At 36.1% G+C, this 19,270-nt stretch overlaps 1 protein-coding gene across 1 annotated transcript in view; it reads left to right on the top strand.

Annotated features, from left to right (window-relative positions):
* The first annotated feature begins 18,475 nt into the window (after window positions 1-18,475).
* LOC150077388 (leucine-rich repeat-containing protein 56) overlaps window positions 18,476-19,270 on the top strand; it is a 115,185-nt gene continuing 114,390 nt past the window's right edge. The window contains exon 1 of the mRNA XM_090385885.1: window positions 18,476-18,585. Coding sequence (XP_090242011.1) covers window positions 18,487-18,585 — 99 coding nt within the window. The 5' untranslated portion in view covers window positions 18,476-18,486. The remainder of the gene's footprint in view (window positions 18,586-19,270) is intronic.

Below are 19,270 nucleotides of genomic sequence, written 5' to 3'. Positions count from 1 at the left end.
GAAACTGGGTTATGAAGCGTCCTCTTTGATCTAAGCCACAGTTAGGAAGTAAACAGGAAATGAGTGGACGTCCAGTGTTCGCGTCAAAAAAAAAAAAACGGCATCAGGGTGACTGATATTTGGGTTAATTCGCAATATTTAGCAGAGAAAGTGTGAACACACAACTAGGTTTTTAGAAGTGACTGGCAAACATGAAATGATCGTACTGCCGTGTGAAAAAAAAAAAAAAAAATAAGAAAATTACTGAATGGTTTGTGCACAAGGGAGAGGATTATGGTCAGATGTTTTAGCAAATAAAAAGGAATGAAAATTTAAGCAGAGTATGGGGATTTGGTGCGAGTCCTTGGGGTAGGCGTTCCAAACTTGAGGGAAAAAAGAAAAGTTCGAAGGGAGAGTTTTGTCTAGGAGAGAGTTTGTGGGTTGAAATGGAAGTAAATTTTTTGGTGATCGGAGTTCACAAATCGCGGTATCAAGATGAAGAAGAAAAAGAAAAAAAAAAGGGTAGTGAAAGAAATGGGTAGTGAGGCATAGAGGACGCGAGTACATGCGGACTGAAAGTGATGATGTTTTTAGAAGTATAGAAGAGCGGGAAATATGTGCGTTTAACGTTTAAGGTTAAGATAAACGTGCAAGGAAAGAAAGAAAGCCTGTCTGCCATGGAAGGCAGATACCCGATGACTGCCTTCCACGGTGGACAGGCTTTCTTCCTTTTGCGCCCAGCAACGAAATCGCAAGCTGTACCTCCGAAGTTATGTCGTGTAACACTTGTGTCCAGGGTCCGGCCCGTTGAGAAATAGCCAGTTGCGCAGATATATGAGCCAAGAAAAGAAAGAAAGCCTGTCCGACCCTAAGGAAAGCAGAGTGCCCAAGAAATGGAAGAAAGCCTGTCTGCCATGAAGGAAGTCTGAACGCACGGAAATTGGAAGTAGCGGCCATTTCAGAACATAAGTCTGTTCCTATTTTTTTATTGAACCCCGAACTCATGGACTCTATCTAAACTCTGTAAGAAATTCATTGATAGTTCTTTCTAAAGAAAATTTCGTTTGTAATGGGCAAGTTAGTTTCTGAGGTTGAGATAAATTGTAATAAAAAGAGAGTAATAGCATAAAGGAATTAATAAAGAAATTATATTTATAGGGATAGTACTGTAAGGATATGTTAACCTATATCATTAATTTAGACCAGGTGCCAATACAAGATAACATATCAGATGAGGTGTAAAGAGAAAGAAATTTTATTAATAGAGAAACCTCGTGAGTAAAGAGGGATGACTAAGATGATAACTAGAGTAACTAAGGTAGAATGGGTGATCTACAGCGAATATTATTGATGTAAGAGGGTGCTTGTTGTAATACATTTCATGTGTTAAAGGTTAGAAAAAAAAAAAAACATATAGAAAGAGTAATGAGTTTTACTGATGTAAGTGATAAAAATTGGTAATGGAAGAGAATGAGTAATCATTGACGATTTATAATACGTAAGATACAACTGATATAAACTGATGTTAATAATTTGTAACGAAAGGGGAACGGCATTGAGAATAATTGATGAGGAAGAGATAGTGTATTGTACTGTAGTATGGTTCAACTATATGGAAATTGGTATGTTTGTATGTCATTATTATTATGTTTTTTTATGTAAATGCTGTATATAATGTTCATTAAAGGTTTGAGATTTTTATTGAAAAAATGTGTCTTTAATGTTCTGCTAGCACCCGCTTTACACACCCTAAAATCTAGAATTTTCTGTGAATTGCAGTTAGATTTGCGTTTTATGGGCTGTTTGAGACTTCAGTAGGGTGGAGGTCTGAGAAAAGGGGAGACAAAAACAAACCCCCACAACATGTCTGTTGTGGGGGAGCAATACGGTCTTACTTGCCGATACTCCTGAAACCCTACTGCAACAACATAAAAGACGATGGCGATATCACATTTGGAATATTGTGTTGAGTCCCGGAGGACACTGTAAGAACAACATAAAACGTCTAAAAAGAGCAAAGATGAGAAATTAAATATCGTTAAGGAGTGCTAATCGTTCTCCATATGAAGAACAGCTTAGGAGGTTCGGACTGTAAAGCTTGACAGCTAGAGGTCTTGTTGGCGAAGGACGTGATCACATAAAGTTCTGACCTGATCCTATCCAGCTGTCTGAAGTGAACTACTCTGATAATTATTTGCATATCATTTTATTTATATTACCTTGCTTTTTATTTTCTTTTTTTTATTACAAGAAGTAATAAGAAAAATAAAATAAAATTTTCTAATTATACGTTATTCTATAAACAATACAATCTCGCTAAATCTGTAATAAAGATTCTTTATTTGTATAAGACCCTGATGGGGTATAAGAAAAATGAACGAGGGAGCTATACTTTCAATGGTAGAACCAGGAGACAAAAAACAAAATTTTGCATCTCATGAAGTTTACTTTCAGGTAGTGTGTTATTGCTGATCATCGGAATGAATGTTTTCTACAGTGGTCTAGTAAAGTTCAAAGCGGAACTGGTCAGCCTCTTTTTTGGCGACGGGGGAGGTACGAATAATAGAATTTTCCCCCCTTATTTTTGTCGGATGTAGAAAAAGTATGCTTTCTTGAATGCAGACATTATTATACTAATACAACTAAAACTGCATAGCATTCATTAAAATAATACCAATGACTCAAGTTAAAACTACAAGAAACAACCCCAGACGGCAAGGTTGTGCGCTGGATGAGACGCATCGGGTGTTTCTTAAATGGTACAAAAAAAAAAAAAAAAAAAAAAGAACTGGTACATGTACCTGAGTGCACCAAGCGGCAAAACAGGATACAAGTATATAAATAAGTATTACAAATAAAAGTAAAATGAAATAGAAGAAGAAAATATAGATGGAGAAGTTAGTAACCATAAAATGCCAGGCCTAGATGAAGAAAATAAGAGAGAAAGAATGTTAAGAACCTAAAAAAAAAAAAATCAAGTAGAATTAAGGCTGAATTAATGCTGAATTAACAGGCAAATCATATGTACAAAAGCTGAAAAGGAAATGACTGAAAGTGAGAGGAAGGTAATAAAGATATAAATAAAAGTTATTAAAAATTAAAAAAATGGTACATAGATCAGGTATTTCATCAGGGGACTACAACTGATCATGTACAACTGATAATTATAAAAAAAAAAAAAAAAATCAAGTAAGACAGTCCCTGATGGAGAAACTATTAAAATAAATAAAAATAATAAATAAAAATTGATCTCCAGAAACATGAGTAACAACACAGTGTGTTTAGATTAATAAATTAAGTCGAAAGTATGTAAGTTAAAAGTATGTAAAAAAGGAAAGTATGTAAGTTAAAAGCAAAACAAGGCATAGAAAAAGGAAGTAATGCAAGGTAAGGGTGGGAAAAGATATTAAAAATGTAGAGGCGAAGATAGTGAGAATAAGAAAAGTGAATAATAAAATAAAATAACGGTAATTGGAGAATGTCCGAATCACCCTCGTATTGCACTAATAGTTCAACGGACGGAAGAAAGAAGAGCAGAAAGTAGAAAGATGTAAAGAGAAGGAAAAGAGTTTAGGTGTGTAAGTACACAACCTCATAGAGAGGCCTTGGCTGTGAGAGTGTTAGTAGAAGTGGAAATTAATACCGCTAGCTTGTAGTGTATATTTTGAGTGTTACATGTATAAAATATATGATATAAAATATCGGGAGAAAGACTAATGAAAAGGAAGAAAAATTAAATACGTATAGTATTTAGCAGCATCAAATTGGTTAGAATATAATAAAATTAAGAAATGAAGATACAATTATGCGAACATGATTAAAGAATGGAATGTAAATATAAAGAGAGGGAGAACTATAACAACGACGGTGGCTCAGAAGAGAAGAACAATAGGAGCCCTCTGTAGTCAAAGTAAAATAGAGAAAGCAGGATTGATTATAAGTAATTACTAGTAATATTAATAAATAAAATAGAACAAATTAAAAAATGAAAAGAATAACTTGGAGAGTAAAATAACACGAACATCATTCCAATAGAAGTCATAAGGTGTAATCACTTTCCAAAGTAGTGGAAATACCACCATTCGAATATACAAATTGACCATTTGTCGAATGGTCAATTTGTATATTTTTACAAATGGTCATAAATTGGTCGTAAATTGACCATTTTACAAATGGTCAATTTACGACCATTTGTAAAATGAAATACAAATGGTATATCGAATATACCATTTGTATTTCATTTTACTTTTATTCGTAATACTTTTTATATATATGCATGTTATAATTAATTAATTAATATAAATATATAAATTAATATATAATTAATATAAAAATGTAGATATGAGTTACACGAAAAGCCAAAAGCCAAAAAGAAGTAATAGCCGAAACATAAAAGAAATATTTTAAGGAAAGTGACATGTAAAATAAATTAATTAATTAAAAGAAGTGACTTGTAAAATAAAATAAAATAAAATAAAATAACGGTAACTGGCATCAGATAATGATAGACAAATTTAGCTTTAGTTCAAAAAGGGGAAATAGAACAAAAATACATTTAAATTCGATGTCAGGGAAAATAAAAATAAAAGTTGATACATGATCAACTATTTCTTTTATATATATGTAAAAGAAACTGGTTTCTCAAGACCAACTGTCCATACAGAAGGCAGATGCCAATGCATGTTCCTCTCTAGAAAACTTCACAGCTATGATGACATGCTCTGTTAAATAATGATTTCTGAGCATCTTCCAGACCCAAAACCATCAGATCGGAAACTGTGTTCTGATTCGACATTCTATAAACCAACCTTCCAATATTCCAAGGACATGCTGTGCTTAGCATAATCTGACCTCTGCTTTGTGTACTGCAGCTCTTCAGTAAAATACAATGCCATGCAGTGTCTGTGGCATCCCCGAACTCCTATTGACGGTTTTCAATACGGAGCCCTAGCTGGTAGCGCAGCTGATATAATCTCTGTCCACCCCACAGTGGGTAGAAAAGACCTGCATTCAAATACCGTCAATGATTCGAAAGAAACTTTATGGTCCCTTTACACAACGTGGCCGAGTTAGTCGGTAACAGGCGGGACAGTACGATTTTTTTCTCTCGGCATAATAGAGTCCGCGGTAGCATAGTGGTATCGTCACCGTCCTCCCCACCTGGGTGGAAAAGGCCCGGGTTCGAATCCCGTCGATGACGCGAGGAACTTTAATGGGGTTTTTCCACTCCGTGGCTGAGTTAGTCGGTCTCAGGCGTAGATAGCAAGGTTTTTCCCTCAGAAACCGGGTTTTTTTTCATTCGGCAAAATAGGCAAATCGAACAGAGAACACATGCAATTTACAGACACAATACGCATGGGTAGGTGTAATCAATTACGGGCGACCCTAATATAATAATAATAATTTGGTATCAGGCGTGATAGCACGGTTTTTTCTCTCGGCATAACAATAACAAAATGTAATCTATATACCATTCTTCCGAACGCCATTCATTCTCTTTCCGTCAATGTCTATGGTCTACCCAAACGTTTCCTGTTGTATTAGAATCATAGCATTTCCATTTTGTGTCAGTCACAGTCGATCTAGGGTGGTGGAGCTTTGCTGCACCACCCTAGATCGACTGTGACTGACACAAAATGGAAATGCTATGATCGACTGTGACCGACACATAATGTTTGTTAATATGGAAGTTTCTAAGCTCAACACCTGAACGTATCTACTGTATCTCTTTGTTCCGCTTACTTCTAGAGTGAGCGTAGTTGTTTTTATGCCCTATACCTGACACCTACCATGTAAGTGTCAGGTATAGGCATATACGTTATAATGCTTTCAGCAATATAACGCAGAGTCTACGTTGTAGACTAAAGACTAAACTGATTTGGGAACAACTTTTCAACTAGAGAAGAACGGAGGATTTTCGATCTGGAGGAATGTAGTTCCTTAAGGGAAATTAAAGTCAGAAAGCGCAAATCAGTTTGTTGTATTTTCTTAGTGAATGGTGTATTTTGATCATGTTTGAATGGTGTATTTTGATCATGTTACTCCAGTTATTGTATTCACGGGGAGAACTGAATGATGTCTGGACTGAAAATCTCGCAATAAGTCGGAATGGTGATATCTGGTACAATTTTAAGATCAAATTGAAAATTTAAAACAAATATAACCAATGATATGCGTAAAGGAAGGGATAATTGCGGTAATTACTGCATTGTTCTCTTCCCGGTGTTGTGTATATACAACAACAATAAAAAGGTATCAAGGTATCTTGATACCTTTTTGGTATCTAAATTATCTAAAAAGGTAGCTAGGTATCATCGTAAGGGGGGGGATGGCAACCAGGTCCAGGTAACTTCGTAAGTGGGAGGCATGGCGACCAGGATTTTGAGTTTTTTTTTTTTAGAACGCCTCCTGCTTCTTTAATTTCATTATTTTTTTTTTTTTTGGTTAAGGGGGCATATGCCCTGTCATGGACCATAGGTAGACAAAACTATTTCAAACCTTCAAATTTTTCCCTTTCACGTTTCTAAGAAGAAGAAAAATAAATAAAATTAAAACTCTGTCCTTCTGTGCGCATTTTACATATTTTTGCTTCGTGAAATGATAGAAGAAACAATAAATCTTGAAAAACTTACCTCTCGAAATTAACGTGATCACCAGCGAGTACTGTTTTTTCTAGTGAACCGCAGTTTTTATGCTATTCGACCAGATGATAAATCCCCAAAACCTAAAAAATATGAGATGCACATTGGTTCCCTTAAGTATAAGGTGTGGCGATACCTTATATGCGTATATTTAAATAAATATATTTTTAAAATTAATTAATTAGTAACGTTAATTTTTTTTTTTTTTGAAACGATATTCCTCGTGTATACTTTGGTATTCGACGAAAATGAGTATTTAAGATAACTGTAAGCACGTGGAAAGCAGCCGAATTAAAAATGTTTGAAAGTATTCCTAAATAAGAGATAATATGATTGCATAATTTAAGCTAAGGCAGAATTTTAATCTGTATAAATTATTGGTAATGGATGCACTGTTTTCTGTATAAATATTTATCAAAATGAGTACAGTTATCAAGAAATGAGCGATTAACACTACGACTTTAATCCGATTTGCGTAACTTTCTATAGTGGTGCGTGTTGTGTGGCTCATTTATTGATTGATATCACCAGCAAAGAAAACCCCTTCATCTATGGATATGATTTAAAAACAGTCAGTTTTTTTATTTATTATTATTATTAACTACGGTAAAACTTCAGATCTTGGGTTTTAGTCCATATTTTGTCAGATTTCGACAAACGGACAGGTACAAAGCAGTGATTGGCAAGTGCCACCCACAATTTCCCGGTCCACTGTATTCCTAGGTTGATATTGGTTGATTCCTAGGGCAGTGGTTTTCAAACTTTTTTTTTAACGGCACCCCTAAGTAATTTATTTTATTTTGCGACACCCCTACTGAATGTACTCAATTTTCTGTCTGTTAGATCCGATTCTCTCTCTGTGTGTGTATATATATATGATAGTTGTTACAATAATATAATTATAAAAATTACATTTCATAATGCAAATTATATATATACAGTATATAATAATTTTATTATTTATATTGAGGTACTAAGTAAACATCAATTATGATCACCACCAAATTTAAAAGATACTATACACCTTTTTATAATGAAATAAACATATAAATTAAAAAAAATAATAAGTTTACATGGGACCCCTGGAATGTTGTTGCCGGGCACCCTGGTTGAAAACCCCTGGACTAGGGTGTTCCTCCCCCACTTGCCACTGTTTTTAAATTGGGAACTTGTTTTCTGATTTTAAAACAGCAGGATGAGAGGGGTTAAACACCCTACTCGACCGTACAGTCACTTCGTTCTATGACCACGCCCACTGCACGGAGACAAGTGATACCCAAATAATGGAGTTAGCCAAAAATACTACTTCCCATTTCATCTATCCATCTCCTCCAACAGTTTGTATAGTTCTTCCTTGAATTTATTCAAGCTATCCCCTTCCACAAATAAGATGGAAGTTTGTTCAAACAATCAACCACCCATTGGCTAATGGCAATCTTCCGCCCTTCCTTAATTCGAATTTATGTCCCTTGTGTGCATAGTCTGAGCAGGAGGAAGAACCATCAGCATTGAGCTTGCTCAATCCATTCAAAGCCTTAAATACCTCGGTTAGATTGCCTTGTGGGTGCCTAATTTCCAGATGCTGCAATTTAATGAACTGAAGTTTTACTTGATGAGAACACTGTTTGTTCCCTTCACCAGTCTGGTTGCTCTTCTCTGTACCTGTTCCAGCAGATCTATATCCTTCCTAAAACGAGACCAGCAGACCTGTATAGAGTGCTCAAGATGTGGCCTAACCATGGTCTTATACAAAGGGATAATCACCTCCTTATACCTGCTACCAAAAGTCCTATATATCATTGACAAAGCCCCATGAGCTGTTCTGGCAGCATGTTTGCACTGCTCAGAGAACATATCTGACTGTACCCCAGTCTTTAATTTTCCACTATGCTGAGTGAAGTACCACACAGTTGGTTATGTTAATCTAGGATTACTGCTACCCACATGCAGTATCTTGCAAGACTTCAACTGCCATTTCTCAGCCCAACTGCATTAGACTGATCAGGGCCAGCTTGAAGCAGGTGCGACCACTCCTGACTCCGCGCTCGGGACCTTTTCAAATACCAGAATTTATAGAAGCACTAAAGGAAATTTTGAAACAGTTTCTGATATTCAAGTTGAGTCTGAAATAAATTCCATATATGAACAGTTGTTTTCCATTGAATTTGTACATACTCTAATCATATGGTATGATCTTCTAACAAAAGTGGACTTAGTAAGTAAATTAATGCAAGAAAAATCTGTGCATACAGACATAGCAATTAAGCACTTAAAAGAACTTGTAGTTGAATGTTACAGAAATTCTGATTTTTTTCACCTTCCTTGAATAAGGCAAGAGAAATTGCAAATAAATTAAATTTTCATTTAGAATTCAAGGAAAACATTTTTGTTACGAATTTTGTGATACTCAATTTTTAGATGCAGAGGAAAATTTTGAAATAAATTCTTTTCACCAAATTATTGATACTGCAATTCAATCTTTTAAAAAGCGTTTTGAATTGTACGTAAAACAAAAGCATGTTTTGTTTTTCATATGAGTTTAATAAATTAAAAGATGTACCTGCAGAAAAATTTCAAAAGTACAATGAAAAATTATGTTTACGTTTAGAATCAGATTTGGATAAAATGGATAAAATTTCTTGTATGAAGAAATTGATACGTTCAGAAAAATTTGCTCCTCCTAACTCAAGTTTAGAAGCCTTAAAATTTGTATATTGTCACAATTTGTCAGAAATATATCCCAATGTGAATTAAGAATATTATTAACAAACCCTGTAACCATTAATATGGCTATCATTTTCTACATTAAAAATAATAAAAAAAAACTGTTTAAGGTCATCTATTTCACAAGAATGGTTAACAGTTATCTTTAATATCAATTAAAAGCGAAATTGCCAATCAATTAGATTTTAATGATATAATTGATGATTTTGCCACAAAGCATACTAGAAAAATTACATAAATACAATAATTCATTTTTGTTAAATATTAAATATGAGTTCATATGTAAATACTTTATCCATTATTTAATATAAATAAAGTAAATATAAATTATTGTATTTACTTTTTATTCGGTACCTCATTCTTCTAAAATCTATACCCAGAAACGGCACTAGTATTTGTGGCACCTGAGGCAAAAATTTGTTGGCACCTAATTCATATTGTATCTCAACAAGCATATATATGCAGTAGCTCATCTAGCAGTGTCTGTGTCAGCCAATTGCCTCACTTGCACAGCCCCAGCTGGGCCTGTATAATAATAATAATAAACAACAAAAATAATACTGTCTGGGGCCATGCAGTTTAAGGCATAGATCTAAGATGGCTGATCGTGGGTTCGATTCCAGGCCAGCCACTCTGACTGGAGTTTTTTGTGGTTTCTCCCGGTCTCCCCAGATGAATACCTATGAAAAACAGGCCCATGACCTGCACGTTATCTTCCCTTCCCTCTAGGGCCAGGCGTGAGATTGGTCATCCCTGCCGTAAAGGCCCTTCCTGATATAGCAAACCTTACAGTATGCTAGTGGGAGTACTTAAGTGCCTTTGCACTTAAGTACTGTTAGCCTTGGCCTACCATGGGCTGTCATGCGACAGGAAGGAAAGATACTATTAATAATAATAAGAAGAGACCCCTGCATTCAATGTTTACACCTGGCTCCATATCCAGCCAACCCTGGGGCTGAAAAATGAAAAGCTTCATATTATCTATAAACTTAGACATTTAGCCTGCTTTACCTTCATCAATATCATTAATAAATACAGTAAACAACAACTGGCCCAGCACTGAACCGTGGGGGACCCCGCACTGATAACATTAGTCCATGAAGAGCAGTGTCCATTGATAACAGCTCTCTGCCTTTTCCCACTCAACTATTCCTTTATCCATCGCAGTAACTTGTTCTTAATGCCACACTGCTCCAAATTGTTCAGCAATCAATATTATGCACAACAGTTTTTTAAAATTCTTTTCTGAAATCTGAGTATATTATATCAGAATTAAATTTTGCACCCAGTTCCTTTGTTACTGCATCATAGTATCAAATCAGACTGGTCAGACAAGCTCACCCCTTGACAAAACAATGCTGTGATTGAAGCATAACTGCATTCCTGACTGGATGGTCCTGCACTACTTCTTTAACCCAGGGGCTCACATCTGGTGAGTATGGGCTTGGCACACCCAGGGTCCTGAGCTGGATATCATCATTCTTCTCTTTCTTGGTGATTCCTTTCTACTTCTGACTCTTGTTTTTTTCTCTCTCTCTCAAGGTAATTCAGAATTTTTTTTTTTTTTTTGGCTGGGGCAGCCTAAGCCTTAGGCTTCCTTGCACTATATGGCCAATAATAATAATAATAATAATTAACCAGTGACTCCCATTATTTTCCCTGGAACAGAAGTTAATCTAAAAGGTCTGTAATTACTTATGTAGTAGTAGTAGTAGTAGTAGTAGCAGTGGCATTTGATGCAAGAAAGCAAGTGTATGAGCTTATGCAGCATTAGCCAAAAAAAAAACAAAAACACACCATTCCCTCCAAATGCCTGTCCAGTTCCTCCTTAAATTTATTCAACCTATCAACTTCCACAACGACAGATGGAAGTTTGTTCCAGCAATTAACCACTCGCTGGCTAAAGGCAAATTTCTGCACATCTAATCTACATCTGTCTTTTCTTAATTTGAATTTATGCCCCCTTAGGTTTGTAATCTGAACAAGTGGAAATATCCCATCAGAATTCAGCGTGCTCAACCCATTCAAGGCCTTATCACACCTGAAGATTAAAGATGTCACTCTTTGATCTTCCTTTGTGAACTGGGTATACATCTCCAGAACTGGGTATACATTCACACATCTCCAGTCTGCGAGGACTTCCCTTGAATCCAAGGATGCTCTCATAATTTGTTGATGCTCATATGATACAAATATAATAATCAAAAGCTCAAAATTCATTTTATTTATTTACAACTCTTGCCACCTACTATATAATTAACTGCTATATAATTAAAATATTTTGTCTTTTGGCTTTTTTATAACCCTGACTCATATGTGGTTAAATCCCTTGTAGCTGATTTAAAACATTTTAACTGGTGGTTATGTGAGTGCTGATTGTTTTGTGCCAATTTCAACATGTTTTTCTGTCCATATGGTAATTATGGGTTTTATTGTTATAGTTTTACTATTAATTATTAATAATTATACTATTAAGTATTAATTACTATACTATTAAGTATTAATAATTATACTATTAATTATTATAGTATTCCTGAACAAATAAACTGTCCCCAATGACCACAAAAACCCATGCACCTCTTTTGAAATAAATTCCATTTTATCTTCACAAAACATTTCTTTTATTTTTGGGCAGGCCATGCTGTGAAAAATCCCCCCACTTAAGCCTTGAAGACTCTGAAATCTAGAGTTAACCTACAAGGCATTGATCATGTATTCCATTTTATTATGCCTGGTCAGAATTGCATACACAAGAATATTTAGTCCTTTCTCATAACATTTAACAGTGTGACTATATTAGCATTAGCATTAGTAGTGGCAAGAAAGCAAGGTTATACAGCATCAGCCAAAAAAAACCACTTCCCATTCACCTCTCCGTTTGCTCCAAAAGTTTGTCCAGTGCTTCTTTGAATTTATTTAAGCTATCAACTTCCACAACAACAACAACAGATGGAAGTTTGTTCCAGAAATCAACCACTCGCTGGGTTGATAAAGGCAAATTTCCACACATCTATTCTGCAACTGTCTTTCCTCAATTTGAATTCATGCCCCTTTTAAGTGCATAATCTGAGCATGGGGAAGAATCCCATCAACACTGAGCTTGCTCAAACCATTTAAAGTCTCATACACCTCAATACGATCATCTCGCAGGTGCCTAGTCACCAGATGCTGCAATTTGCAGAAATTAAGCCTTTCTTGATAAGAGCTGCTTGAATTGCCTTATACAAGGGGATAATTACCTTGTATTGCCTGCTAGCACAATTCCTGTACTGTATATCATTGACAAGACCTATGAGCTGCTATGAAAATTTCATATCTGACGGCACAATTATCCCCAGTTTTTCATTCTCCACTACTCTGAGTGTAGTACCACACAGTGCATTATTCTGGGGTTACTACTACCCATATGTAGTACTTTGCATTTGTACAATTCATTTGTTAAACTTCAATTGCCACTTCTCAGCCCATTTTCACAACTTTTCTTAATCCTGTTACAGCCACATACATGTCACTAACAACCCTGCCAAACTTTGTATCATCTGCAAACTTGGGCATTAAGCCTGTTATACCTTCATCAATATCACTGATAAATATAGAAAAGAACAATGATCCCAATACTGAACCCTGGGGGACTCCACTAATAACATTTGTGCACAACAAGCAGTGTCCATTGATTACCACTCTGTCTTCTCCCGCTCAACCATCTTTTTATCCATAGCAGCAACTTTCGTTTAATGCTATACTGCTCCAATTTGTACGGCAGCTCTCTATGTGCAACAGTATCAAAGGCTTTCCTGAAATCCAAGAATATGATATCAAAATTATTTTTTGCATTCAGTTCCTTTGTGACCACATTGTAGTATTCAATCAAATTGGTCAGGCAACATTTCCCCTTAACAAACCCTTGCTGTGTCTGTACTATAGCTGCAGTCTTTCTAGATGAACTTGCATTGATTCTTTAACTAGTGACTCCATTACTTTTACCAGAACAGAAGGTAAACCAACATCTCTCTAAATGGGAAGCACTGAGAGAAGTAAGAAATACCAACTAAGAGATACTATTCAAAGTTTAGGGTATATGAATGACAGATGAACTGATGAAATTACTGAAAATGCATGGGATGATTAAAAATTACACTGAACAACAAATTTTCATGCCCTTTTTACTTACCCTTACTTTCATGCCCTTGTTAAGGGCATGAAAATAAGTTTACTTTATAGTTTCTGGGATGCTAAACATGGAAATAGTGCTTAAAATGGCAGATTGACTCTTGTTTTCAATAAAATTAGTTGTTGTTATTTGGTTTTTAGGAGCATTAGCAACTAAGGCCATATTGCTCCGGGGATATGTGGTGGTCATTCCCTGACCTTTCTGCAACCTCCGTATTTGGTGGTCATGGGCTCGAACCCCGGTCTAATCAAATTAGACCGGGGTTCGAGCTACGCACTGCTGCTCCTTCCCACCTGGCTACGGAGGCGGCGTCTAATCAAGAAGCGTATGCTATGCACTGCTGCTGCTCCTGCCCACCACGCTATGGAGGCGCCATATATAAAAATAGTGTTTTATATTTATAGAAGGTATTTTTTACCTGTATGGTAGTAAGATGTAGCTACGAAAATACCTGTATCAAACACGGGACTTTTTTGCCTTTCACTTATATTTAACTTGGGAGGATCCCTTTTCACCATCCAACAATAATCAGCAAATATGGCAGCACTCCATTTGCTTTTGTGTCTTTGTTCCATCACTGCGATAGCTTGATGGAATTGCTTACCATGTTTGTTGCTGACGGCACCACAGTTTGGCAGGAAGAAATCCAGATGTGAGTGTAAGAAATGCATTTTCAATTGACGTGTTGCACCCCAGTTTTTTGTAAGCTCTTCCTCAAGATGCTTGTAGTTTCTGGCTTTAACATTTCCTAGAAAACTAGTCGAAACATTTCGAAAGGCTTTCCATGCTGATTTCTCGCCATCACTAAGGACACATTCGAACTGTTCATCTTTGAAAAGTTGCCTTACATGTGGACCAATGAAATGCCTGCCTTGATCTTCTCTGTACTCAGTCTTGGGAATTTCTCTTACATGTGAATGCAGGACCATTCACTTCCAAAGCTTTCATGAAATTTTTCATGTGCCCCAGTTTGATGTGGTGTGGTGGAAGCAAAACTTTATTTGGATCTACCAGAGGTTTAAATGCTACATTCTTCATTCTAGGTGTTAATGATTTTCATTGAGGCCACCTACTCTTCTCGTAGCGCATATCTTTGACACAACTGTCCCACTCGCAGAGAAAGCAACAATACTTAGTGTAACACTTTTTTAGTCCTAATAAAATGGTGATTACTTTTAAGTCACCACATATCTGCCACTTATACTTCTGACAGTGTATACCTAAGAGGATGTTCTCCATGTTTGCATATGATTCTTTTTTCCGGACGGCATAAGCAAGAGGTATTGAAGGCAGCTTATTTCCATTGTGTAATAACACAGCCTTAAGGCTAACCTTAGAAGCATCTATAAATAGTCTCCATTCTATATAAACGTGCTTCATATTCATTGTTGCCATTAGACCATCAACATCCTTACAAACAGTGAGTTCACTTTCTGTTTGATAGAATTTATCATAGTCTCTATTGTACAAAATGTTGTCACTTTCACAGAATGATCTAGAAGATTCCACTGTTGTAGCCTAAAGGCCAAAAGCGCTGTTTTATTCTTCTCCAGTTCGAGATTGCTGATGAGGTCATTAAGCTCACTTTCTGTAATCTTGTGTTTCAGAAGGATAAAGGTTTGGACAAAATGGTGGATCCCTTGATGTAGATGTCTGCTATACTTCTTTATGTATAACAAGTTTATGTTCATCAGTGTCTTCATATTAATCAGAGCATACAGAAAAACAGTCAGGTGGTTCAGGAATAGGTAAGTACTTCATTGTGAGGCATGGAACAAATGGCAGATAGTATATTTGAGTACATCACTGTCCCTTCATTGTCATCCCTTTTCTAATAGGAGGCACCATACAGAAGTAACAGTCTGTGACATAATTTGTTGGCTCGCTCCACATCATGGGCACTATGAAAGGCATAAAACATCCCTTTTGATTCACCCGCATGTTGAGTTTTGATGAACAGGTAATGCAACATATGTTTGGAGCCCTATTTTTGTTCTGGTTGCCTACTTTACACCCAAAGTTCAAGAAGTAGGCCATTTTTATGGATTGAGTTAAGGGATGCTTTCTTGAACCTAATGTGACACTCTCCACTTACGTAACAGAAGTCATCCGGACTGTTCATGCAATTACAGAGCATATTAATCTTACACCACACAAATACTGCAAAAAAAGTAGATATCTCACAGAGAACTGTTAACTGAGAACAAATCACCCAGTACCTAGCCGTATTCGAGGATTACTGCAGCAGAGTCGAAGACACATTTGAGGCAACAACTTATCACATGATACAGAGCAAGGTGAGAGTTGCCAATCATGTGATAAGAGCAGGTGGTACTGAAACTGCAGGGCTGCCAAGCGTTTCACCCAGAGCCATAGTTGATAATGTACAGTAACTTGCTAATATGAGACCCAACTGTAATTCGAAAACAAGAACCAATCGACAAATTTTAATGTGATTTTCGTGTTCAGCAGCATAAAATTATTCACGATTGGATATTTTCATTTTCATAACGTTTTACATGTTGACTAGTGTTATCAGGAGACACAGAAACATACAGTAAGTACAACCCAGGCTAAGGCACATTACAAGAAATCCAATGGCTAGGAATGCAAAGAAAAGATTCAAAGGGTTTTTTGGGCTAAGGTAAAGAAAGCCAACACCAGAACCATGGCAAACTTCAGGAAACTTACCGGACAAACATGTTTTCTGCTACCGCAGTTTCTCCCTGCATTCTTAGTAAACAGATGGTGCATGTTATTGGTAGCAGCAGTAGAAGTCGATAACGATGTATTGATTAGTTTTTCCTCATTATTAAAAGCAGATTATTGGAGTTCATGAGTGGGTTGAAATTTACTTATGGGTACACACCCTCCAGACTGCCTCAGTGTGTTTATCCCCCCCTTCCCACTGTTTTAAAATAGAAAAACAACTTCTATTGCCACTACCCATAACACGCATCATCTGTAGAAGTAGTTTTCCTATTTTAAAACAGCGGAAAGGAGAGGATAAACACCCTAAGACTGAGGCAGTCTGGAGGGTGTGTACCCGTAAGTAAATTTCAGCCCACTCATGAACTCCAATAATCTGCCTTTAATAATGAGAAAAAACTAATCAATACATCGTTATCGACTTCTACTGCAACTACTGATAATGTGCTCCATCTGTTTACCGAGAATGCAGAGAGAAACTGCAGTTGCGGGAAACGAGTTTGTCCGTTAAGTTTCCCAAAGTTTGCCACGGTTCTCATCTTGACTTTCTTTACCTTCGCCATTTTTTGTTTATGTTAACTATTGATGATTTGGTTGCTGACAAACTGAATATATATTTTGCATCTACATTTACACATGAAGAAGTGTTTAGGGATGAGCATACTAGAAGTGTATAAACTTATAACTGGGAGATAAATGTGATAACTGAGGGGAAAATAGGAGAGAAATTGTTGAGGCTAAATGTAAATAAGGCATTTGTGGTTGACTGAATCTATCCAATATGAAAAGAAGCAGAAAAAGACATATAAGTAAACTTTTAATAATAATTATGAAAGCACCCTTGAATTCTTGAGGAGGTCCCTATTTGATGTGTGAATGTCTCACTTATTCTTAAAAGGGAATTAAAGGGAGAACTGAATACTTATAAACCTGTCAGCTTGACTTCTGATTCAGGGAAAATAAACGAGTCAGTGAGAAAAGAAGTAGTGTGACAGGAATACAGTTATATGACAGTATGCATAGATTTGTTAAGGAAGGATCTTGTCTGACCAAGCTGATTGGCTATTGAGATGTAGTAACAAAAGAACACGATGGAAAAAATCATTTTGACATATACTTAGGTTTCAGAAAAGCTTTTGTGTTCCACATGAAATTCTGCTGTACAAATTGGAGTAGTGAGGCATTAGGCCAAGTTTACGAGTTACTGCTATGAATAAAGGAATGGTTGAGAGGCAAAAGGTAGAGAGTGATTATTAATGGGCACCTGCTCTTTGTTGAATAATATTATTATTGGAGTTCCATAGAGTTTGGTACTCTCCCCTTTACTGTTTACAATATTTATTATGATTGTTTAGTTTCAGTATTGATGAAGACATACCAAGTTTAATGTTAAAGTCTGCAGATGCTATGAAGGTTGGCAGGGTGGTTAATTAGAGAAATCAGGTCTGCAACAAGATCTAGAAAGATTAGCCATATGGGCTCAGAAGTAACAACTGTTTAGCATTGAAAAATGCAAGGTATGGAAAACAGTAATCACAGAAAAAAATATCAATTGTATGGTACCACACTCAAGTTAGTGGAGAAATAAAATGACCTAGTGATAATTGTATGGTGTGACATGCAGTTTTCTGAGCAGATAGACAGGCTGCTAGGATAACTCATGGGGTTCTCTCAATCATATACAGGGATTTTGCTAGCAGGGATAAGGAGGTAGTTGTCTCATTGTATGGGGCAATATTTAGAAAGGATGTGGATCTGTTGGAATGAGTGTAGCAGGATTAGCCAAAGACACAAACAGGTTCTCTTATCATAAAAGACTTCAAGTTCTGAAAATTGCAGCATCTGAAAACTAGGCACCTGCAAGGAGTATTGATGGAAGTTTTTTAGGCTCCAAACGACGTGAGTAAATCTTGTCCAATGACACACACATAAGGGGACATAAATTTAAATTGAAAAAGGATAGCTGTGAGATAGATGTGTAAAAATTTGCTTTTGGCCAGAGAGTGATTGATTGTTAGAACATACTTCCATCTTGTGTTGTGGAAATGGTATGTTGAATAAATTTAAGGCAGAATTAGACATTGTCTGAAGTGATGGATAGATGAGGTGGGTAGCATGGTTTTTTTGGCAGGGGGGCTTTTGTTATACAAGGAAGCAAGCTTATATAGTAAGGATCCTTCCTTACTTGCATCATTTGCTGTTACTAATACTACTTACTTTTATTCATGTTTTATTAGAAGTTATACCAATGCAGAAGGTTAGATGGAGGACACAGGAGAAAAAGCTGATTCAAGTAATAGTCATACCAAATATGTACAGCAAGAAGATTGTGATATGCAAGGCAAGACAAAGGAAAAATTAGTATGTATTTATTTTCAGCAGTTAAATGTTCATTGAGAAAATTAGATTAATTAATTAAAACAGTTTAATCTTGAATCATGTTTTGTTGTTAGGAACTTAAATTTCTTATAGCAAGTTAATAGCAATAAAGTACTTACACCCACCCACCCAGGGTTGGATTTTGGTGTTCGGCACTGTTATTCCGAAATGTGCTATAAAAGGGGGTAAAATGTTTCTTCTATTTTATTGCTTTGCCTGCTAATCATGTCAATTAATGCGACTCAAGTTTCAACTATAATAAATTATAAACCACCTCAATTGATAAACCACCCCAAAACAATTTTTTCTGTTATGAGGAAAATAATGGAGTCACTGGTTAAAGAGGTGATACAGGATCACCTAGACAAGACAGCAGTAATAGCTCAGACACAGCATGGGTTTGTTAAGGGGAAGTCTTGTCTGACCAGTTCGATTTGATACTACGATGTCGTCACAAAGGAACTGGATGCAAAAAATAATTTTGATATCATCTACTTGGATTTCAGAAAAGCTTTTGATACTGTTGCACATGGAAGACTACTATACAAATTGGACCAGTATGGCATTAAGGGCAAGTTGCTACAATGGATAAAAGGAATGTTGAGTGGGAGAAGATAGAGAGTGGTGATCAATGGGTACTGCTCTATGTGGACTAATGTTATTAGTG

Source organism: Mastigoproctus giganteus, chromosome 12, assembly GCF_048544385.1.
Source record: "Mastigoproctus giganteus isolate SK-2022 chromosome 12, ASM4854438v1, whole genome shotgun sequence".
NCBI classification, from domain to species: domain Eukaryota; kingdom Metazoa; phylum Arthropoda; class Arachnida; order Uropygi; family Thelyphonidae; genus Mastigoproctus; species Mastigoproctus giganteus.
This window is presented reverse-complemented; position numbering and strand designations above follow the sequence as displayed.